We start from the raw sequence: 25,191 nt of genomic DNA, 5'->3' as shown, positions 1-25,191 counted from the left end.
ATTCTTCTAAACTCCAGCGCATATAGGTCCAGTGCCATCAAGCACTCATCACATGTTAACTTACTCATTCCTGGGATCATTCTTGTAAGGTAGGTGACCTTGATAGGTGATGTTTCGGGTCAGGACCCTTTTTCAGACTGACCCAACCCGAAATGTCATCGACCCATGTCCTTCAGAGATGTTGCCAGACTCACTGAGTTACTCCAGCACATTGTGTTTTAGGTGCTAACATTAGTTTGACTCCTTGATTCCCTCGTTGCCCATATCTCACTATTATTTGAGTATATTCCAATTGCCAGCACATTGCATTGAACTGAACTGCAATTCAATTGCCCCAGTTCTACATGTTTCATTTGTTCTGGTGTTTCTGTACTTCCTTGATTGTTTCATCAATGCTTACTGGTCCTCCTCTCCAATCCCAAATGCAAACATAGTCAATTGTCAGTGCAGTTCTGAACACAGGTTATTTAAGTGCATTCTTCTTCTTGTCGAGTCCACATACAAGATTAGAAGTTGTTCAGCCAGAGCTGAACACACCCTCGGCATCTGCACACAATGGTGTTTGTCTTGCGCTTCTTGTGCTTCTTGTGCGTGGTGGTGGAAAGATTGGTGGAAACAGGGCCGTGACGTGAACGCTCTTTCCTTGACCCCATTTAAGTGCATTGAAAACAGCAGGCAGCATTCAGTGAGTCATCTCAACCACAATATATTTCTGGTCTTACGGCCAACACTTTTTACTTGACATATGCAATGTTTAACCCGATTTAACAGCCATTAATGGATAGGTTTGCAGGAATGCAGGGGCAAGATATCACATGAGTTCTTGGAACAACAAAAATCTCCAATCTCCTTGACATTTTGGTGTGGCAGTCAGAAACCATGTTAGTTACATGGTGGACTTCCATATGGTAATCCTCAGACTTGTTCCCAATTATAGTTACAGGCAGAAGCCAAATAATCTGTCAAATTTTTATGTTTAAGAAGGAACTGCAGATGCTGGAAAATTGAAGGTAGACAAAAATGCTGGAGAAACTCATCGGGTAAGGCAGCATCTATGGAGCGAAGGAAATAGGCAACGTTTCGGGTCTGTAGAAGGGTTTCGAAACATTGCCTATTTCCTTCGCTCCATAGATGCTACCTCACCCGCTGAGTTTCTCAAGCATTTTTGTCTAATCTGTCAAGTTTGTTATCTTAGTTTCATTCCAGTGAAACCTTGGTACGCATCGACATCTTAAGAGATTGTTATCCCTTGTCTGATATCAGTTCTTTTCGCTTAAAGGGTCCCGACCTGAAACGTCACCTATCCATGCTCTCCTGACTCGCTGTGTTACTCCAGAACTTTGTCTTTTTTAGTGTATACATTTTTTTTCCTACTGTAAACGTCATGCACTGTTCTCAGCGGCACAAACCTTTGCCACTGAATATTGAGGACAAGAAGTAATGAGAACTGACAGGATCAGGACACTGAACAGTTATGTTCGGGCTCAGAATGGATTGGCTAGGCATTACAGGAATATTATATTACCTGTCCCACAGCAGGGGCTATAAATCTGTATGGTCCAGTCCCTAAGAGAATGCACAGGGCTATCAGGAAATATCACGTTGCATTAAGAAAGTGTGCTCAAGTCTACTATGGAAAAGAATACATTACGCTCCATCCATTCACCCACAGTCTGCTGGATTCTGGAATGCAGCCAAGTCCTGTGACTAAATACACTTTTCCATTCCACTCATCTATTTATAGTTTGGACTCATTTATCATTTTATTAAAACAAATTCCACATATACATGGCCTGCCATTTCACAGCATGGTAATAATGCATCATATTTGTCAGTTGCCATTCTGCTTTCCATAACAGTGAACCAAGGCTCTTGAGAAAATGCAAACTTTTTTTGAATGCCTTTTTACATTAAATTTAATCTCTGTCTTAATCAAAAGTACAGAACCTTCCCCTTTATTTTTGATTTGGATTTCCATTTATAAAAACTAAATGCAGAAAATTTCAATGAAAGAGGAAACTGAGAATTAAGGATCTTCAGAATTACTTACAGTAGGTTTAGAATATTTTGATGGATATGAAAAAACAAATAATAAAAGGAAAACAGAATATCCTGGATTGGATCAAAATCATTTTTGACAAGAGAACCAGCTTCAGTCCAAAGAAGGGTCCTAACCCATAACATCACCCATCCATGTTCCTCGGTAGCGGGGGCAGCGGTGAAGCCTCGCGGCGGTGGGACCTCGGCAGTGGTGAGGCCTCGCCTGTGGCGACGGTGAAGGCTCGCGGGTCGACCCGCAGTCGGCGGTCGATGAGAGCGTGGGGGAAACCACAGTGGGGAGGGGAGGGGAAGAACAATGGATGACCCGGCATGGGGTGCGGAAGACCAATGGACAATGGGGATGGAGGGGGGTGAGGGGGAGAACAATGGACAATGGAGAACCCGGAGGGGGGGGGGGGGGGGGGGGGGGGGGGGTGTGGGGGGGGGGGGGGGGGGGGGTGTGAACAAAGGAAGAGCCGGTGTACTTTGTAACTTTGTCAGCGCCGTAGATGGCCGCTACTTGCATGCCTCGTGTAAGAATCACATCTGCGCCTTCCTCCCTCGGAACATGGACCCGTTGCAGTTTGCATACCGTCCGAACAGGTCCACGGACGATGCGGTCTCCCAGGTCCCGCTCTCTCCCATCTGGACAGCCAGAAGGGGGGCTACGTGAGGATGCTGTTCATAGACTACAGTTCAGCCTTCAACACGATAGTCCCCACCAGACTGGCCGGGAAGCTACTGGAATTGGGGCTCAACACCTCCCTGTGCGCCTGGGTCCTGGACTTTCTCACCGCCAGGCCCCAGGTAGTCAAGATGGGAGGGAATACATCGAAGTCCCTCACCCTGAGCACAGGATCGCCCCAGGGTTGCGTCCTCAGCCCCCTATTGTATTCCCTGTACACACATGACTGTGTGGCTAGGTTCAGCTCCAATTCAATAATTAAGTTTGCTGATGACACTGTGGTGGTGGGCCTGATCTCAGACAATGATGAGAAGGCCTACCGGGAGGAGGTGGCTGATCTAGCACTCTGGTGCCAGGAGAACAGCCTCCTCTTGAACATCAAAAAAACGAAGGAGCTGATCATGGACTTTAGGAGGGCACATCATCCGAGGACGTACACTCCATTGAGTATAAAGGGGGATCCTGTGGATAGGGTGAACTGTTTTAAATATCTGGGAGTCCACATCTCTGAGGATATGACATGGTCATCACACGCCTCAGCACTGGTGAGTAAGGCAAGGCAGCGCCTTTACCACCTCAGGCAATTCAGGAAATTCAGAGTGTCTCCGAGGATCCTACAGTGCTTCTACGCAGCGGCGGTGGAAAGCATCTTGTCCGGGAACATTACCATCTGGTTTGGGAATTGCTCTGCCAAGGACAAGAAGGCTCTGCAGAGAGTAGTGAGTTCGGCCGAACGCACTATGGGAACTTCACTCACCCCCCTGCAGGAACTATACAAGAGGAGGTGCAACTCCAGAGCAAACAAAATCATGAGAGACCTCTTCCACCCCTGCAACGGACTGTTCCAGCTGCTACGGTCAGGCAAATGCCTCCGTTGCCATGCAGTGAGAACGGAGAGGTTGAGAAGGAGTTTTCCCCAGTGGCAATTCGGACTGTAAAGAACCTATCTCACCAGGGATAACTCTACGGAAGACGTTTTTCCTTCTATTATGGGGATGGAGGGGAATATGTGTGTTATGATTGGTTTACAATTGTTTGGTTGTTTTGTGGGGGTCTTTTGATGGCGGCATTGCCACTTTCAGAACACTGCAGATCTCGTATGTGTATGTCAGCGCCGTAACTTGACTTGCTCATTTGCTTGCCTTGTGTTGCAAGCAAATAATTTCCATGTGCCTTGTTTCATGTGACAATGAGCTATTCCATTCCACTCTCCAGAGATGCTGCATGAAAACCACAGGTGATAGATATAGTTTTCTAAGAATTTTAATGCCAGAGACATCTCCACTTTCCAACTTCCCGGCTTTTCACACTGTAACATTTTTTATTTCTTTACAATATCCGGCCCCATTCTCTTTATCAGTTTTATATTAAATTAAATTGTAAACCTTTTCATGACTTTTGGAGTTCTGTGTACAATCATGGGTGATTTTCTAAGAAATTCAGAAATAATTAATGACAAACACACAATCCGCCGTGCACATTGATTTGAACTGAATTTTATTAAAGCTGCGTGAATGGCTAACGGAGCCACCCATTATGACTGTGTGTGGAAATTAGGGATATCATTGTTTGGGATGAGAAAGTGGTGACAAATGTCACGCCACACGTCAGGATAATTTAGGAAGAGAATTCATGAGAATAATTATACTGATTGGCATGTCCCATTCACAATGGAAACTCTCATTGGACTAAATCTTAACATTTAGTCAAGTTTAGAGGTACAGCATGGAAACAGAACCTTCAGTACACCAAGTCCATGCCGACCATCGATCACCCGTTCCCACTAGTTCCATGTTATCCACTTTCTCATCCAGTCCCCACACACTAAGGGTCATTTCCAGCAGTAGTCAACTAACTTACAAACCTGCACATTTTTGGGATATGGAAGGAAACCGGAGCACCCGGAGAAAACCCACAGGGTCATAGAGAGTGTGTGCAAACTCTGCACAGACAGACTCCGAGGTCAGGGTCGAACCCGGGTCTCTGGCGCGGTAACAAGTAACAACAAGTAACAACAAGTAGCCTTTATTGTCATTCAAGCCTTGCGGTCTGAACGAAATTTTGTTGCCTTGCAGTCCTACATATAGTAAAAATGACAAAACACACAATAAACACAAATTAACATCCACCACAGTGAGTTCACCAGGCACCTCCTCGCTGTGGTGGAAGGCAAAAGTCTTAAGTCTTTGTCTCAACCCTTCTTATTCTCCCTCTGCGCCGAGGCCGCTGCCGCTGTCCCAGCCGCCGCTGTCGTCCACTGGGCCCGCGGTCGGGTCGAGTGGCCGCTGCCGCCGGAACGTGCCCCAGCTCCGAGTTCTGGTCGCCGCTGTCCCAGCTCCGAGGCCACGCCGCCGCTGTCGCTGCCCCCCAGCTCCGATGCTGTGTGGCTGCTGTCGCTGCCCCCGCTCCGAGGCCAGGCCGCCGCTGTCCCAGCCGCCGCTGTCGTCCACTGGGCCTGCGGTCGGGTCGAGTGGCCGCTGCCGCCAGAACGTGCCCCAGCTCCGAGTTCTGGTCGCCGCTGTCCCAGCTCCGAGGCCAGGTCGCCGCTGCCGCCATCCCAGCCACCGCTGCCGCTGCCCAGCTCCGAGCTCGCCAGCTCCGCCATTAGGCCTCGGCGCAGGCGGAGACGGGGGATACGACAAAAGAAGTCGCATCCCTAGAAGGAAGAGACCAAAAACGTGTCCCCCACCCCCCCCACATACACAACATAATAAACCAAAAATCAACTAAACAGGACAAAAGAACAACACAAAAAAAGAAGAAAAAAAAAACAGACTGCAGGCGAGCCGCAGCTGCTAAGGCAGCGCCGCCATCTTTGTGTTAGCTCTACCCGCTGCGCCACTGTACTGCATCTTGGCACCAAATTGGGGTTTTTTCACTAATACTCTGTCACGGGTTGCCAGTCTGGAAATTGTGTTGCTCTGCATATATTTTAGTCATTGAACTTATACCCAAGTGTATAATAGAGTGGGCACACTCATTCCTTCTCACAGTGCATTGTCTTTGCTCCATGAGTAACTGTGAATTTGTTGCTCTTTACAATGCTTGTGCAATTCAATCTTTGGTGAACTGCTGTGTTTGTGAAAACCTGCACCATGCACTTTGCAATCGGTTGTTTCAGGCATTTGGTAGTCAAATAAGCAACCCCGCCCGAAAAGGATAATTGGAGACATTGATCCTGCATGCAGCTACACCTGCACACTTTATCTAATCCATACCGACTTTAATAGGACGATAAGGTGTGATGAGTTGATAGAAATTGGCTTAGAAGTTGTATATCTCTTACCATTATACTTGAAAGAATCAACCTTCAAAAATGTTCTCAACGCAGACTGAGAGTGTACCATAGAAACATAGAAAGCTAGGTGCAGGAGTACTCTGGCCATAGGCAAGCATGTTTCGCGACGCCTGCACCGCCATAGTTTTCGGGGAGTTTGCAAAATTGGAAGCGATCAGGGAATTTTTCTGCATGATTCACTGACGATCCTGCTGCTTCTCTCCAACCCTCTGATCTTTTAGCCACAAGGGCAACATAGAGTACATCCCTCTGAAATATAGCGGAATGAACTCGGATGCCATTTCCTTGAACCACATGTGCGGTGCTTTGAGAGTTTTCCATTGGAGGGCGATCGACCGACTCTCTGTGTGCAATCTGTGAAAAAGTATTCAAATGCATTTCGGAATTTTAAAGGATGAGCCCCTTTTCATTACAAGCTGTGACAAACCCTTATCTTGGACTTCCCAAAACATCGGGACTGAGCAATCTTCCTATATCCTAGCCTGTCCACTTCTTTAATGGTTGGCCCCTCTAAGAATTTTGGTAATTTCCCCACAGATCCCTCTCTCATTGAGATCCTATTAATTCAGAGATCTCTATGCAAACAAGTCTAGTTCCAGTCAACTTAATTTTTCATAATGATGGCTCCTTGGTATATGTTCCTCTGTGAATTTCTCTAAACCTTCTCTGAGATTTTTTTTACCAACTTCCACAGTGGCAGCATCAATGAATCCTTCCTCAGATTTGGAGACCAGCAAAATGTACGCAGACACTCTTGGGTGTGGTCTCACAAAGACCGGTACAACTTTGCAGTAGAACCTTCCTGCTCCTATACTCAAACCCTAGTCCTTGCTATCCCCCCCCCCCCCCCCACAAAGCTGAAGAAGGGTCTACCCATTCGCTTTCATTCTCACTGCCCGCTGAGTTTCTCCTGCATGCCTACCTTGATTTTTACCAGCATCTGTAGTTCTTTCTTAAAAAGGTGTACCACTGAACAGCCAGGTCACGCGAATGCACGGTGGCTTCCCGGTTTTGCCTCGGTGGTGGAATTTTATTTTAAGTAATATATGTTTTAGACGTTAATAATAACTGCTTCTGCCACCAACATGGAAAACCTCCATTGATCCATCCCTTACTAGAGAAAATAGCATGCGACGTGGTTCAAACGGCAAAAGTAGTTCATGTCTGCAGTATGCTGTTCCTGAAAATCAGGCATGAGTTGGACTGGCTCTACAATAATGCCATTCTTGATGCTGGATTTATTTCAACTGTGCGAGGGCTTGGCCTGAACAAATCTCTGCAGAGCTTCCTTTTTAGAGAAATGCTGTACCAGGCCATGAACATATAGTCAAGCGAGTCCTACAGTTATTTGTAAAAGTTTGTTAGTTACTTGGTGACATGAGAATCTCTTGAGGGGCAACATAGTGGTGCTGGTAGAACTGCTGTCACATCGCCAGGGACCCGTGTGCAATCCTGACCTTGGACATTGCCAGTGTGGAGTTTCTTCTCTATGCAACATAATATGGATCTCAAATAGACGATTCCACCACCGATGAATGCTGTGGGGAGATAATTTTTTTTATTGCCAATGTGGTTATCGGTACACTAGAGGCAGGCCAACCATCAAAGAAGTATTTGTTGACATCGGACGTATTGGAGAAGTCGGTAGTTTAATTGCCCCAAGTGTGTTGGAAGTAGATGAGAAGGTGGAATAACATATAACTAGTGCGAACGGGTGAAAGACTACAAAAAGTAGTAAACACTGACCAGTCGGCTCTGACCGCCCTATCATCGCAGTCCCTACGATCTATCGCAGTCGCTGCCTCAAAAAGGCTGGCAGCATCATCAAGGACCCACACCATCCTGGCCACACACACATCTCCCCACTACCATCAGGTAGAAGGTACAGGAGCCAGAAGACTGCAACGTCCAGGTTCAGGAATAGCTGCTTCCCCACAGCCATCAGACTATTAAACTCAACTCAAACAAAACTCTGAACATTAATAGACCATTATCTGTTGATTTGCACCTTATCTGTTTATTTATTCGTGTGTGTATATATTTATATAATGGTATATGGACACACTGATCTGTTCTGTATTCATGCCTTCTATATTCTGTTGTGCTGAAGCAAAGCAAGAATTTCATTGTCCTATCTGGGACGCATGACAATAAACTCACTTGAATCTTGGATGGTCGGTGTGGATTCGATGGGCCAAACGGCCTGTTTCCGTGCTGTAACTTTAAATTCCACTCAAGTAATGACTGGAGACCCAATAGTTTTCCAAATATCCCTTGGATGTGGCTCGATTCCAGCAAGATCTTGTTGGACATGAAGGACAATGCGGGGAGTGTGGGGTGGAGGAGGTTGGGGCCATGGTGTGGCCTTGCTGGCCTCCAGCTTGTTGGCTTTATGGCGGGCCCTGGGCTCAGGATGTCCACATGGAAGGGCAGAGATGCTGCCTGTCCCGCTGAGTCACTCCAGCTGTTTGTGTCTATCAGATGTTCACACGTCCTGCCTCAAGTCCCTGGAGAGAGGCCTTCATGGCCGTGGATGGTGTCCAAGCTGTGCGCGCTCCCGCGTTCCCCAGCGCGCCCCCGCATCTCTCAGCGCGCCCCCGCTGGCGAGCCCGAGCCGCCAGTGCGCATGCCCGGTGCTGTCCAGGCCGGGAGCCGGTCGCCATGGCGTCTCAGGTGAGCGGCGGCCTCGGGCCTCGGGCCTGGTGCCTGTGTCTGTGTCTGGGGCCTGCGGAGCGGCCTGGCTCGGATCTGGAACCCGGGCAGCAGCGACCTGGCCTGGTCTGGGTGCAGGGACCGGGCCGCGGGGTGAGGGGAGGGGACGGGGTGTATGGGGGACGTGATGGAGGGGACGGAGGGAGTTATGGAGGAGAGGAGTGGGCAAAGATCCTATAGCTCTGCTATAAGATCTTTGGGGGTGGGTGCGGGGGGGACGCGGTCCGGTCCGGGCCTCGGTGGGGGGTGGGGGCAGCGCAGCGCAGCGCACGGCCTCAGCTGCCAGGATCTCGGCAACATCAGGCTGCCCACTCCGTGCAGTTCTGGGGCGGCTGGAGGGGCCAGTGGGAGGGAGAGGGGGGCAGAGCCAGTGGGAGGGAGAGGGGGGCAGAGAGTGGGAGGTTGGGTGTGGGGACGGAGAGATGGGCTGGGGGCAGAGAGAGGAGAGTGGGAGGGTAGAGCCGAGGCCAGAGAGTTGGCCTTTGAGCAGTATCTCGGTGTTGTGGGAACCAAAGTTTGCAATCACAGCGCTGGAGATTCGGGTTCAATCCTGGCCTTGGGTGTTTTCTGTCTGGAGTTTGCACGTTCTCCCAGTGATAGTGTAGGTTTCCTCTGGGTGCCCTGGTTTTCTCCCACATCTGAAAGACTTGCGGGTTTGTAGGTTAGTTGGCCTCTGTAAATCACCCCTTGTGTGTATGGAGTGGATGAGAAAGTGGGATAACAGAACGAATGTGAATAGGGGATCGATGGTCGGCGTGGATTTGGTGGGCTCAAGGGCCTGTTTTCCTGTTGTATCTCCAATTTAAACAACAGGCTTCTACAGTAGCATAGTAAACTCTGAAACTGTTATCTGTGAGGGTGGTGGTGAACTTGAACAAAATATCACACCCAGTGGACATTTGTCCAGCAAGATTAAAAAAAAAAGTAGAGCCTCCCATTACTTTTTAAAATTTCATTTCTGTCTGAATATCAGTGGCACGCAACGGTATGTATTTTTTCTCGTCTTCCCCATTCTACTGGCCTTTACAGTTTTTATGGACATCAAATAAGAACGTGAGAAATAGTAGAGGCAGTCCTTTCGGCCCCGAGAGTTTGCACCATCTTTGAACAAGATTGTGGTGAATCAACTTTACGCAGCATTTTACTTTTTAGTTTAATTTAGAGATACCGCATGGAAACGGGCCCTTCGGCCCACTGAGCCAATGCTGACAATCGACCATTCACACTTGTTCTGTTATCCCACTTTCTCATCCATTCTCTACCCACGAGAGGCGATTTACAGAGGACACTTAACCTACAAACCCGCACGTGTTTGGGATGTAGGGGGTAAGTCACAGGGAGAATGCGCAAACTCCACAAAGACAGCACCTGAGGTCAGGATTGAACTTGGGTCTTTGGAGCCATAAGGCAGCAGCTCTATTAGCTTGAGGATTTTCCTGTATTTTGTTGTATGGAAATCTATCTGCCTCGGCTGTGAATGTAATCATTGACTCAACACGGACAGGTCTAGGGTAGAGAATTTAAAAGAACATGCTCCATATAAAGAAGTGTCTCTTCACTTTAGTCCTGAGTAAGTTGCCTGTTGTTTTGCACCTGATTTCTGCTTATTGATCTGTAGAAACATCTTTGCTACATCTACTTGTTGAGCCCACCTAACAGTTTTGATGGTTTTAATGAGGTCACCTTTTATTTTAAGTATTAAGAATAGAGGCACTATTTACGCAATCTAGTGTCCTGTGACAACCTGCCTTCTCAGTAATGTGGTGTACAAAAACACAAAGTTCTGGAAAAACTCAGCAGGCCAGGCAGCATCTGTGGACAGGTTGGATGAAGAATGGTCCTGACTCTGAAACATCTATCCACTCATTCCACAGATCATCGCTGAGTTCCTCCAGTACTTTGTGTTTTGCTCAAGATGTCAACATCTGTAGTTTCTTGTGTCACCAGTCAGGTGAAACTTTGCTGTATTTCTGCTGTAGTAAGTATGTCCTACTTTAGGTAAAGCAACTAAACATGCACAATACTCCAGGTGAGCTTCTGCCAAGGCATTAAAGGCCAATGTACCATTTTTGTTTCAAATTGCCCCTGCATGTTAGCTGTCAGTGACTTGCAGAGAAGGGGATCCAAGTCCATATAAACATGAACATTTCACAATCTTTAATTATTTAAAAATACTGACAAATTATTTTTCCATCAAAGCTGTTGAAGTGTTGAACGGGCCGGTTGATTTGTGAGAATGTAGTCATCCTTTCTCTGGTTCCTGCAACTAAATTCTGGAGCTTATTGACCCCAGTTCAGTGGGAGCACGTTCATCATACACTACAGCTTTTCCGCATAAAAAGGGCTCAAGTGTAATTGATGATGGGTAATAAATGCTGGCCAACCCAGCGAGCATTGATTTTGGGGGGAAAAGTGCAAGTGCATTTACATTATGCTGGCACCATTGTTGTTAAACACTTTCACCGCACTTATAAGAACGGTCCACAGTTAAGGCATAATGTGACTCTGGAGCGAAAGTTAATGTGATTCATTGAAGCTAACTCCAGATCAAGTTCGAACATGATGCAGATATCTACTGCAGAAATATACATTGGTAATGCAACTCAAGTAACATGGTAACCACGATCTATTCAGTGTCACAAAGTTTACTTTTCAATTACTACCCTGGATAGAAATAATTTCAATGAATAATGATGTTAATGTTTTTCTTAATCAAGTTTTCAAACCTGATATTTTTACTTGTTCGAGGCCAGAAAGTTGTTCAAGTAAAGCAATTGATTACAGTCTGAGCAGAGGACTGTTCTTTTTTTATCAGATGCTCTTATAAAAGCACTCTGTTTGGGTGGAATTTATTCAGAATAGTCTCTCAATCTTAAACATTGAACTTGGTTCATGGACAAAAGTATGAAGAAATGTTTTTATTCCTACTGACTACTGAAAAATAAGCTGCGTATATAGTTGCAGATTTTCAGATTGGAATGATTTTTGGCCTTGACGTAAAAAGTATTCAAGGTAAATTCTGTAAATTGAGATTTAATATGTGCACTGCTTACCAACACAAAAGAGCAAACACATTTTTTTGTAAATACTAACATGCAACCGATTCTCCAAGATCAGTGGGCATATGTAAGTTCTGCTTAATAGGGATACTTAGATTTATTATAAATACCTTTCATAACCTTGGAGCAACTCAAATCATTGTGCAACTAGTTCTGAGGTTTAGTTATTGTTGTACTGGATGGCCAGTTTGTCCAGAGTAGCATCAGCTACCGTGTTTAGTGTTACATAAGGCATGGCACAGATAAGTTTTCTTTGAAGTGGAGCATAGCTCATTGGGCAAATGGGGATTTAATTGAACAATTCTTCTGAAAAACAGCATTGTCCTCTATCAATGCAGCATTCCTTCAAAACCTAAGTCCCTTTTGGTACTTGAACCAACAAACTTCACATTGAGGTGAGTATGCTGCCATTCATGTTTGAATGTAAAAGTTGCATGTCTAAAAAATCCTGGTGATCACTCATGGCGTATCTACAACGTGCCACTTTTATGATATTTATCTAAATAGCAAGTCGTCTTATTTGTAAGCAAGGCTTTATTTGAATTTAGCTACTATCTAGAAGTCCAATATCCGTGATTTAGGAGCATGTAAAATCTAAATGATTAAATGAAATTTTACCTATAACAATCAAGATTTTGTATAAACATTCATATAAATGTTAGATTTAGCTCTTAGGGCTAAGGGAAACCAGGGATATGGGGGATAAAGCTAGAACGGGGTACTGATTTTGGATGATCAGGCATATTGAATGGTCTACTCCCGCACCTATTTTCTATGTTTCATGAATTGCATTAGCTGAGTCGAAATCAAGGTGGAGAAAGTTTAGGTGTTGCTAATTATATCTCTCAGCACCTAGACATAGGCTGGTTTAATACATCACCATGATCAGCCATGATCACATTGAATGGCGGTGCTGGCTCGAAGGGCCGAATGGCCTACTCCACCTATTTTCTATTGTCTATCACTGTTTTAAAGTCATACACATTCCTTTTGGTATGAAGCCTTACCATTCTAATCCTGCGTCTAGTGGTATTCGCCATATAAAAGAAAAAGAATGAGCATTTATAAAATTCGAGTTGAGAAAGCACAGAGGTGATGAGTGACCGACACGAGATTTGAATTGAATTAGGATTCAGCAGCAGAATTTTGGGTGAAATCATGTTATGCAAGGCTAAAGCAGAGTGTTAAAATGGTTGATTGATGCAGCAAAAGCATTAATTCAGGAGCGGATGAGCTGAATTGGAGTGGAGTGGTGTGAAGTTAAGCTAATATGGGTAACAGAGCAAATACGTGTCAGATTGGATAGGATGTCAAGATTCAAATGGTTGGTTTGCTGGAATTGGTGGCTGTGATTTGGAGTCTGAGCTGCAAACAAAGATTTTCCATGTGGAACCGTCATTGCTTTCTTGGTCCCTCCTCACTCATCTGGTCTGATCGACTTCTGCCTTCACTCTGTTGAACATAGACGGAGATAGATGTACACAGGCAAATGATTTTATCTGCTTGTTCTCCATTAGCTCTAATTTGCAGGAGTGATTGTTTGATATCAGGTCAAGTACCACAAATGACAGCACAGTTTTATAACAAACCTTTTAGACAAAACGTAGAATTGGTCATGGTTTGATATTAAAATTCGTCAGATTTTATAAATTAAACAAAGAGACAATTTATAGCTAAAATGGTATTTCACAATGAATATATTCTAGATTTAATAACTGCTCTGGTCCAAAATGTGCTGCAACTGGGCATCCTTTCGTGTCGGCCAGTTGTGAGGTTTGTTTCGCTAATGTTGCAGAAACATCTCACAAAGTTGCTGAGAGTGCAAGCCGGTAGCAGAGCAAAACAAGAAAGGCAAGCAACTATGTATCTCCTTTTTCATCACGATGAATAGTTGGGTTAATTTAAGCTCCAAAATCTGTCACTGAGATTGAAACGGACAAAAAATAAATTGAGGACAAAAATGATATGAGCAAAAGTAATAATGTAACATTCAACATTTCTTAAACATCCTCGGATCTTTCCAGATTTGAAGAGTCCACACACACATTTTTGATCCTATATCAGTCATCAACGTATCACATTGTTAAAAATGGTTCTTTAATATAATAAGTCTCTCGATTTATTATATTGTTTACAGTGTGCTATGTTTACATATTCCGTTGTGCTGCAGCAATTAAGAATGTAATTGTTCTATCTGGAACATATGACAATAAAATACTCTTGACTCTTTTTCTGGTGATGTTATTGTCCAATGTACGGAGAGACTTGGGGGTGGCCCTCTTTTTAAATCAATCTCAGCGACCAGTGATGCAGTTCAAGCAACTGCACAAAGTCTCTGCTTGAAATGATTTTGACAGCAAATTCTAGCTCAATATTTACTGAGGTAACAACAAATTAATTTTTAGATAGGAGGTATTCAACCTAATCAGTTGAGCAGGTCTCCGCATACACAATCCTCAGCTGTGAAAAATAATCAACAAACTTTGTGTATTGAAGGACAGCAATCCTTGAGTAGAAGAAATAGTTAGAAAAATAGGTGCAGGAGTAGGCCATTTGGCCCTTCAAGCCAGCACCACCATTCAATACAATCATGGCTGATCATCCAAAATCAGTACCCTGTTCCTGCTTTTTCCCCATATCACTTGATTCCTTTAGTCCCAAGAGCTAAATCTAACTCTCTCTTGAAAACATCTAGTGAATTAGCCTCCACTGCCTTCTATGGCAGAGAATTCCACAGATTCACAACTCTCTGGGTTAACTCATTTCAGTCATCTCAGTCCTAAATGGCCTACGCCTTATTCTTAAACTGTCGCCCTTGTTTCTGGACTCCAACAGCATCGGGGACATTTTTCCTGCATCTGGCCTGTCCAATCCTTTAAGAATTTTATATGTTTCTAAAAGATTTCCTCTCATCCTTCTAAATTCCTGTGAATACCAGCCCAGTCAACCTATTCTTTCATCATATGTCAGTTCCACCATCCCGGGAATTAACCTGGTGATCCTTCCCTGCACTCCCTCGATAGCAATAATGTCCTTCCTCAAATTAGGAGACCAAAATTGCACACAGTACTCCAGGTGCGGTCTCACCAGGGCCCTGTACAACTGCAGTAGGACCTCCATGCTCCTAAACTCAAATCCTTTCGCAAGGAAGGCCAAAATGCCATTAACTTTCTTCAAACTTGGAGATGTCACATTTAATTCCCCAGCACTGAGCCTTGCGGTACCCCACTAGTCATTGCTTGCCATTCTGAAAAGGACCCGTTAATTCCTACGCTTTGCTTACTGTCTGCCCCAATACCATACCCCCAATACCATGTGCTCTAATTTCGCACACTGATCTCTTGTGAGAGACACCACATCCACTGGCTCTCCATTATCCATTCTACTTGTTACATCCTCAAAAAATTCCAGAAGATTAGTCAAGCATGATTTCCTCTTCTTAAATCCATGCTGACTTTGATCGATCCTGTCACTGCTTTCAAAATGCGCTGCTATAACATCTTTAATAATCGACTCAAGCATCTTCCCCACTACCGATGTAAGGCTAACTGGTCTATAATTTCCCATTTTCTCTCCCTCCTTTCTTAAAAATTGGAGTTACATTGGCTGCTTCCAGCCCACAGGGTCTAATCCAGAGTCGAGAGAACATTGGAAAAGGATCATCAATGCATCCACAATTTCTAGGCCCACCTCCTTGAGTGCTCTGGGATGCAGACCATCAGACCCTGGGGATTTATCTGACTTCAGTCCCAACAGTTTACCTAACACCATTTCCTGACTAATGTGGATTCCCTTCAGATTCTCCCTCCGACTAGATCCTCGTATTTCCGGGAGATTGTTTGTGTCTTCCTTAAGACAGAACCAAAATATTTGTTTAACTGTTCTGCCATTTCCCTGTTTCCTATTATAGATTCACCTGTCTCTGTTGTAATGGACCTATAAGTTAGTCTTCACTAATCTTTTCCTGTTTACATATCTAAAGATGCTTTTAGAGTCCGTTTTTATTTTCCACGCAAGCTTTCTTTCATGCTCTTTTTTCCTCCTCTTAATTAACCCCTTTGTCTTCCTCTGTTGAGTTCTAAATTTCTCCCAGTCCCCCGGTTTGCTCCTTCATCTAGCCAATTTATATGCCTCTTCCTTGGATCTAACACTATCCTTGAGTTCTCTCGTTAGCCACGGTTGAGCTGGCTTCTGCATTTGATTTTTTCACCAGACGGAAGAACAATTTTTGCAATTCATCCATGCGGTCTTTAAATCTTTGTCATTGCATCTCCACCGTCAACCCTTTAAATATAATTTGCCTGTCTATCTGAGCCAATTCCCGTCTCATACCTTCAAAGTCTCCTTTCTTTAAGTTCAGGACACTAGTGGACATCAGTGTCACCCTCCATCCTAATAACTGTGTCATTCAGCCTTTCGAGCCAGCACCACCATTCAATATGGCCATGACTGATCGTACCCCGAACCAGCTTTTTCCCCATATCCCTTGATTCCCTTAGCCCTAAGAGCTAAATCTAACTCTCTTGAAATCATCCAATGAATTGGCCTCTACTGCCTTCTGTGGCAGAGAATTCCACAGATTCACAACCCTCTGGATGGAAAAGGTTTTTCCTAATCTCAGTCCTAAATGGCCTACCCCTTATTCGTAAACTATGACCCCTGGTTCTGGACTCCCTCAACATCGGGAGGTATCTTCTCATCCTTCTAAATTCCAGTGAATACAAGCCCAGTTGACCCATTGGTTTCGGCCCGAAACGTTGCCTATTTCCTTCGTTCCCTAGATGCTGCTTGCACCCGCTGAGTTTCTCCAGCACTTTTGTCTGACCCATTCTTTCATCATACGTCAATCCTGCCACCCCGGGAATTAACCTGGTGAACCTACGCTGCACTCCCTCAATAGCAATAATGACTTTCCTCAAATTAGGAGATCAAAATTGCACACAATACTCCAGGTGTGGTCTCACCAGGACCCTGTACAACTGCAGTAGGACCTCCTTGCTCCATATTATGGTCACTGTTGCCCAAGGGGCTTTGCACAACAAGATCGCTAACTAATCCTTCCTCATTACACAATACTCAGTCTAGGATGGCCTGCCCTCTAGCCAGTTCCTATACATATTGTTTTAAAAAAAACCCATCCTGTATACATTCCAGGGAATTCTCCTTCTCAGCGCTGTTACAAATTTGGTTGGCCCAATCTATATGTAGATTAAAGTCACCCATGATAACCGCTGTACCTTTGCAACACGCATCCCTGAATTCCTGCTCGATGCTATCCCCAACCTCCAAACTGCTGGTTGGTGGTCTGTATAGAACTCCCAACAAGCGTTTTCTGCCCATGGCTATTCCGCAGTTCTACCAATAACGATTCTCCAGCGTCCAAGTTCACCTTGGTTGTTGTCTGTCTCTGTACTTGCATGAGGTGCAATGCTGATTCCTGTGCTAACCAGTTGCATGGACATGTACTTGAATTCCAAGGTCCAAGAAATGTATTGTCCAATCTAAAAGCTCGCAAGGATTAAATTTGCAGGCATTTCTTAATAGATTATTTTTTTCATTGCATTGGCTTGTGAATCATTCAAATACTAAATATTTTGACAATATTTGTTCGGAAACTCCTCTCAAGTTTTAAGTTAAACTTTGCTCTAGTGGAGAAAAATGAACATAACTTCTTAACCAGTCTGGGAGCTTACATCATTATCTAGGGAAGAGATGTAAAAGGCTGAGAGCATTTTCCTTTTGAACTGTTCCCAGTAAATTTAGGCCTGTAACCCTTTGGAATACAGCACTAGAAAAATGTTAAAATTATCTCTAATGTTGGAAATACATAGGGATATGTTCTTCAAGATGAAAGTCTGCTTGATCAGTATAAATACAATAAAGTTGAAAGTCTTTCTCCTGAGCTGTGTCTTAGATTTCGAGGCTGTCTGGCTTGAAGTGATTCTCTGTCATTTTTGCCTCTGGAAAATGCATTTCCTTGAAGCCCAGACTATCACTGAGAGAAGGGTCTCGACCCGAAAATTCACCCATTCCTTCTCTTCATAGATGCTGCCTGTCCCGCTGAGTTACTCCTGATTTTATCACTGAGACATCCGAGTTTACTATTGAGAAAGGGGGACACTGTTGACCAGCGTTTGGGTATTTTGTTCACTTCTCCAGTGAAGAAACATCTTTAGTGTCACTAAAGCTCTTAAACTAAAGATTATATTCTTGTGAGCCCAACATAGTATACTCTGGAGTTTAGAAGGATGAGAGGGGATCTTATTGAAACATATAAGATTATTAAGGGTTTGGACACACTAGAGGCAGGAAACATGTTCCCAGTGTTGGGGGAGTCCAGAACCAGGGGCCACAGTTTAAGAATAAGGGGCAAGCCATTTAGAATGGAGACGAGGAAACACTTTTTCTCTCAAGAGAGTTGTTAGTGTGGAATTCTCTGCCTCAGAGATCGGTGGAGGCTGGTTCTCTGGATTCTTTCAAGAGAGAGCTAGATAGGGCTCTTAAAGAGTCAGGGGATATGGGGAGAAGGCAGGAACTGGGTACTGATTGGGGATGATTAGCCATGATCACATCGAATGCCGGTGCTGGCCCGAAGAGCTGAATGGTCTACTCCTGCACCTATTGTCTATTGTCCAACCTTGTGTTTCGAACACTGTCCCATTGCCTGTTCGACTGTAAGCTGAATGCAGGACTACCAAAGCTACTATGTTGTCTTTGGGTCACTTCCCAGTGAGGGCATGAATTCTAAAGCGTTACAAAGTTATTTGACCATGCTTATTATCATCTGAGTTGAGTTCTGTACCCATGCTTTCTAGCTGGGCTCAGTGTTTGGATTCATTGATGGTATTTTCATTGACTCCCTCTTCTCACGACCCAAGGTAAATTTTAACCATCTGTAGCTTCCACCACCCGCAAAGTTTGAACAACCAAATACACAATCCTGATCTGTGTACATCAGCTTTACTGTTCCTTTATATGCAGAGTCACAGGCAAAGAGATAGCCTTAGCCTTTAACACGCATCTACATCCATGGTCAGTAAATTGTGATGTAGCAAAAAAAGGATTGAGGATGCAAATAACAAACCTGGGTTATCCCTGCTGTGAGTCTGAAGTCCCACAAGATGCTTGTAATCGGTTTTTTTTCCCCGAGAGCTGAAAACACAATACAGTATAAATAATGAAACTCTTTGATCTTTGAATCTCTGCAGTATATCCACTCAACAATTTGTTGAGAGTTCAGCTGGTTCTTGTTGCTAAGCTATAATTTTATCCCAGCTACTGAGTGTGTGTATGTCTGCACTTTGAATTGCTGAAAGATGTTTACATTGGCACAACAGTCATCTTTAAATTGGATGTGTTCAATCATTAGATATAGACTTGGAAGGAGTGCCCTACTGAAGTCTAGTTGAAATATTGAAAATGCTTGATGGTAACAGAGGCAGTTTTATCAACTTCCCAAGATTTAAATAAAAGGAATCCAGTAATATGATTGGGTAATACATTCAGAACTGGCAACGTCAGTTGCTGCCAAAATGCCCTTCAAGCTCCTTAATATCTCAGATCAACTGCTCAAATTGGGTGTTTTGCCCGACAGAGTAGTCAAGTAAAGGCTTAACATAATGGTACACCAAATATCAAAAGACTCTTCAACCCCTTCATCATGATCCTTATAGGTATGCGTTGTCTTACCTGTAGAGCATGCCACAAAAGAGAGGACATATTGAATATCATCGGGAAGAATCTCTTGGATTCTACAACCTTGACACGGATCATGGGTCAGATATGAGCAGCAAAACTGCCTGCTGATTGTCACCTGCTCCCTTCCCTCGACTAATTAATCAACATATCTTTCTGAAAATCTTACCACAACCAGAGAGCAGCACTGAACTACTAACTACCTCTTTGGTAATGCCCCTGTCCCACTTACGAAACCTGAACGGAAACCTCTGGAGACTTTGCGCCCCACCCAAGGTTTCCGTGCGGTTCCCGGAGGTTTTTGTCAGTCTCCCTACCTGCTTCCACTACCTGCAACCTCCGGCAACCACCTGCAACCTCCGGGAACCGCACAGAAACCTTGGGTGGGCCGCAAAGTCTCCAGAGGTTTCCGTTCAGGTTTCCTAAGTGGGACAGGGGCATAACCCTCAGACTTCCCTTGATTGGACTTTGCTGGCTTTACCTTGCACTAAACTTTATTCTCTTATCATGTAAATGAGTCGATTGTAATCATGTATTGTCATTCTGCTGATGGATAGCATGCAACAAAAAACGTTTCACTGTACCTCGGTACACGTGACAATAAACTAAATGATTCTGGGAGAAGGTTTCATTGTCCGTTATTAAGAATTACCCATTAATTCTACCATTGACCAAGGGGGCTGAGTCTTGAGTTAATGGAAGTTGTCGGTAGCAAATACATTCTGAAGAACTCTGATCCAGTTCTCATGAAAGCCTTTCCAGTGTGTGATTGGACTTGACATCGTGGAGCATGGGTAAAACTAAAGTCAGTGGGTTTTAAGTGGCAATTTCTCCAATGGTTTATCTTGCATGTTCCAGAGAGCAAGATGGTTGTGATGTTGGGGATTATTCACTTCACCCCAGGATATTTCTTCAGGAATCTCTCAGAGTAATGTTTCGGGCCCATTCATCTTCAGCAGCTTCATCAGTGGTTCATCATGGTTGCTATTTATTCTACATTAATTTGGAACCCAAAAAAAGAGAAGCTTTTTATAACTAAATACTGCTGAAAGACGTAGACATAATTCAGGCATAAGTGCCAAGTAGCAATGAATGACTCCTCTTGTATTACCATTGTTAAACCTTTCACCGCTGGTGTTCTGAAGGTAGTGCGAAAAGGGTGAGATCACCATTAATTAATATGGATCAGCCGCATACTGTGGTTCCAAGATCAGATCCCAAGGCTGGGAAATATGCAGCAACACAAAACTTTTCCATTTCGCCATCTGCACGGCAATGTTTGGGAAAGTAAGAGAATGATCATTCCTTGCCTGGATGAGTTGTGCAGCAGCAGTAGTCGAGCACAACGCTATCCATAATAAGTGGAAACAAGGAACTGTTTCTCTAGGTGCAGTCTGCTTGATTCGCTTCCAGGCCTCCATCCTTGCTATTTTCTCTCTCCATCATCACTGCACTGTGCTTCATCCACAAAATTCAACCACGGCTACTTGGCAACACTTCACAATTTCTGCCACTCAGAAACAAAGGGGCAGCGAGTGTATGGGAAGACCATCTCAAACTGACACTCTATTCTAACAAATGATCTTTTCATGCCTATGATCTTGTATATCTTTAAATTCAATCCCCAACAATAGGATCTCTACAATCCAAGTTACCACATCCTTAAGGTGCTGGCTCTGGAGAGGGTCCAGAGGAGGTTTACAAGAATGATCCCAGGAATGAATGGGTTAACTTATGATGAGCGTTTGACAGTACTGGGCCTGTACTCGCTGGAGTTTAGAAGAATGACGGGGGACCTCATTGAAACGTACCGAATAGTGAAAAGCTTAGATAGAGTGGATGTAGAGAAGATGTTTCCGCTCGTGGGAGAGTCTAGGACTAAAGGTCAAAGCCTCAGAATTAAAAGACATTCCTTTAGGAAGGAGTTGAGAAGGAATTTATTTAGTCAGAGGGTGGTGAATCTGTGGAATTCTTTTCCAGGGTAGATTGTAGAGGCCAAGTCAATGGGTATTTTTAAAATAGAGATAGATAAATTCTTGATTGATACGGGTGTCAGGTTATGGGAAGAAGGCAGGAGAATGGGGTTACATTGAAAATAGGTGCAGGAAGAGGCCATTTGGCCCTTCGAGCCAGCACCGAAGGATCAGCCATGGTTGAAGGGCAGAGTAGACTTGTTGGGCCGAATGGTCTAATTTCTGCTCCTATCTCTTATGGCCTTACGATAACTTTGATATGCATTATTGATTTGGTTTCGTTAAACAGACAAGTCCCTTTTCAGTGCTGCAGTGTAACACAATTAATTCATTGCAGCACACGGTACAATATATTTGCAAAAGGACATGCAATAAATATTGCCTTTGAATAGCAAATACCCAATGTAAACTATAAAAATGTGCACGTGTAACATAGGTGCAAACAGTAGTAGACTTGCAAATTTGGTATGTTAACACATGGACTGATTCAACCAATCATTACAAATTAAAGCTCCAACAATCTTTGACTTATTATCGTGAGTGTAGGTAAGGTATTGGGGCAGCACAATGGTACATCACGTAGAGCTGTAGGCTCACTGTGACAGGGGTTTGCACATTCTCTCTGTAACCGCGTGAGTCGCTTAAGGGGGCTCTGGTTTCCTCCCACACCCCAAAATCAAACAAGTTTGTACATTAATTGGCTTCTTTAAAATTTCCCCTTCTTCCTGCGAAATGAAATATAAACCAAAGAAATAGTTAGATGTCAAGCCGGGTGATGAGCAGCCAGGTTGGTGTCTCTGCGTCAAGAAAATTTCCCTCAGTGTGTTAAGGGGCTGTCCCACTGCGGCAACCTAATTTGCAAATTTAGGAGAGTTTGAAAAAGTGTCATGTTGAAGACCTCCTTCGACTATGTAGAAGACCTCCTTCGAATATGTTGAAGACTATCTTCAACTAGCTTCGGGAAAATTGGACACCGAATAGTGGAGAGTGAAGACGACCTCCTTCGATCTCCTTTGACTTCCCTTCGACTATGTTGAAGACTATCTACGACTACCTTTGACTACTTTCGATTACCTTTGACTACCCTCGATTACCTACGAATAACATGCCAACATTACTACGACCTACTTCGACTAAACCTACGAGTAAAAAAAAAAATTTTTTTTTCATGGCGACCATTTTTTACTCGCGCCATTTTTCAGCATGTTGAAAAATACGCCGCGACCTAGATGAGGCCTCGAGTACGCGGGGACCACTCTCGAGCATGAAGGAGAGTTACAAACACCTCCTAGGACTTTGTGTCGACCGTGCTGAAAGTATGAGTCGAGGGCAAACTCTTCCAAACTCGCCAATTAGGTTGCCGCAGTGGGACAGCCCCTTAAGGAATGGGTGTGAAAGTGGGATTATCTGGAACTAGTGATCGATGGCATGGACTCGGTGCGTCGACGGACCTGTTTCCATGCAATGTTTCTAAACTAAAACTATTATTACTTGGGACCAGTTAGGACAAAATGAAATTTTCTGTAAGCTCTATGTAACTACTTTTCCAATACACTGTAGTTTTGTTTTTGAGGATGTTACCGTTGCTGGTGAGTCAAGCAATATCTCTTAATTGCACTGAACAATGTGACAGTCCCCCTCTTTGGTGTCTGCAGTCTCGTACAGGATAGCGTGCAATTTGTCGGGGGATTTGCAAGTGGTTCTTACGGTAACAGTCTCGGGAATGATCACTACTTCCATCCTGCAATTAAAACTAAAGGGCCTGTCCCACTTAGGCGACTTTATTTGAGAGTTCAGGAGACTCTGCGCTCGCCACATGGTCGCCACATGTTCGTAGGTGGTCTCTAGTGAGTCTCCTTCATCGTCAAGAGGAGTTCCTGCATTCTGGGAACCATTCGCGGCCTCAGTATGGTCGCGCAAAATTTTTCAACATGTTGAAATTTTTTCCGCGAACAAAAATTGGTCGCCATGGAGAAAATCGATACTTTTGTAGTCGTAGTACAGTGGTAGTGGGGTCGCCATGTCGTTGCAGGTAGTCGAGGTAGTCGTAGGTAGTTTTAGTTCATCTCCTTTGCTGACTGGGCATTTTAATTGGCTCATTGGGGAATAAAAACATAAGCACGAGTTTTCAGAACCAAGGAAAACCGACCCGTAATGTTAAATGCCCGCCGAACTTCACAGCTGTGTATCTCTGGCTTATTAAATTTTGTCTGGCTTCTTAAAAGTGTCTCCACTCTTCTCCCCCACTGCCCCCCTCCCCCCCCCCCCCCCCCCCCCTTCTCCCCCCCCCCCCCCCCCCCCCCCCGCTCTTTTAAAGGACTTACCGTACACTGTGCTAGCCGTCTTTAACCTTTCTGTTCATCGTGGGTATCACCTTGGTTTTGCACCGTTTGTATTTCAGACAGCGCTCCCCCGCTTTCTCCGGCCTTTACGATGTGTATGTATGTGTGTGTTCCGTACTGATGGTCGTTCCAGCTCGCGGCTTTTCAGGCGAGTGCCCCCGAGCTTGAAGGTCCCAGACAGTCCGCTGAAAAGTGGGACAGGCCCTTAAAGCCCTTCATCTTTTAAAAACAGTATTAATAAGTACTACCATGAATTGTTCAGACATGGTCTCCTGAGGGGGAGAACACATTGATGAATAACCTGATTATTGATAATGGTCCCAGTCGCTGGGAATGTTGTCAGTGAATACTGGCTAAATTTTTTCTTAAATCTCCTCAGGTTATCAAACTGTCAGCTCTTCCAACTGGCCTCGGGCTTGTCACATTCAGAGTGTACGCTTCCAATAAAAATCAACAAGGCAGGCATCTCGTCAAACCTGAGCAGGTGGGTTTCTAGTTTTTTTTTGCTGCTTTTGACCATCAGATTTTAGTGTTTGTTATATGATATCTTTGTTTTAATATGGTGAACATCTCATGGTTTGGTGGTATGTTGATCTCAATAAGTAACCCCAGCATCCCCCTGTGCTAAAGTGAACTAACCATTTAGATGATCAGCCTGATTCCCCATATTCTGTTCCTTGCTCTTGTTCCGTTCACTGATTACACTTTTGGGTTTGATCCACATGCAGGGAGAATAGTAAAACCCACGGAAAAGACACCCTTTGAGAGCAAATTTGATTAGATGCCTCTTTGGTGTGCCTCAGAATATACTTGATCAGACTTTGCTGGCTTTACCTTGCACTAAACGATATTCTCTTCTCATGTATCTCCACACTGTAAATCACTCGATTGTAATCATGTGCGGTCTTTTTGCTGACTGGATAGCACGCAACAAAAGCTTTTCACTGTACCTTGGTACACGTGACAATAAACTAAATTGAACTGATTAATAGTGTGGCATGTCTTAATAATATTCATACAGAAATGCTTGAAACATATCTGCAGTAGCGATTAGAATGCACCTTTCATTTTAGAATGTAGTCACTGTGGTGTTGTAGGCAAATCCAGCCGCTAATCTGTGTACTACTTTGAATGGTACACCTGATTTGTTTACATTCATGAAGGTATGAAGGTGATTTGAAAGATTGTTTTTCTGATCGTCCAGCCTTCCCTCAGTTCAGCACTGAAGTGACTTAACCTCAGGACTGCGTTAAAGTGCCAGTGCAGTTATGAACTACAGTTTCTTGAACCAATCACCTTCTAAGCAAACGCTACATAAGACCAATTTGGCTTGCTTTAAATGACACGGGAGCCCCGATGCATGTTGTATAAAACATGTCTGCGTAGT

At 44.2% G+C, this 25,191-nt stretch overlaps 1 protein-coding gene across 2 annotated transcripts in view; it reads left to right on the top strand.

Annotated features, from left to right (window-relative positions):
- Positions 1 to 8,531: 8,531 nt before the first annotated feature.
- Positions 8,532 to 25,191, top strand: part of LOC129702004 (MICOS complex subunit MIC27-like) — a 38,849-nt gene continuing 22,189 nt past the window's right edge. The window contains exons 1-2 of one of the 2 annotated variants that reach the window (XM_055643473.1): positions 8,532 to 8,696; positions 24,184 to 24,288. In XM_055643473.1, the coding sequence (XP_055499448.1) occupies positions 8,547 to 8,696; positions 24,184 to 24,288 (255 nt within the window). In that variant the 5' untranslated portion in view covers positions 8,532 to 8,546. Of the gene's footprint in view, positions 8,697 to 10,635; positions 10,714 to 24,183; positions 24,289 to 25,191 lie in introns of those variants that run through there. The other variant, XM_055643474.1, reaches the window with a different exon arrangement.

This window comes from Leucoraja erinacea, chromosome 12 (assembly GCF_028641065.1).
Source record: "Leucoraja erinacea ecotype New England chromosome 12, Leri_hhj_1, whole genome shotgun sequence".
Classification (NCBI taxonomy): domain Eukaryota; kingdom Metazoa; phylum Chordata; class Chondrichthyes; order Rajiformes; family Rajidae; genus Leucoraja; species Leucoraja erinaceus.
This window is presented reverse-complemented; position numbering and strand designations above follow the sequence as displayed.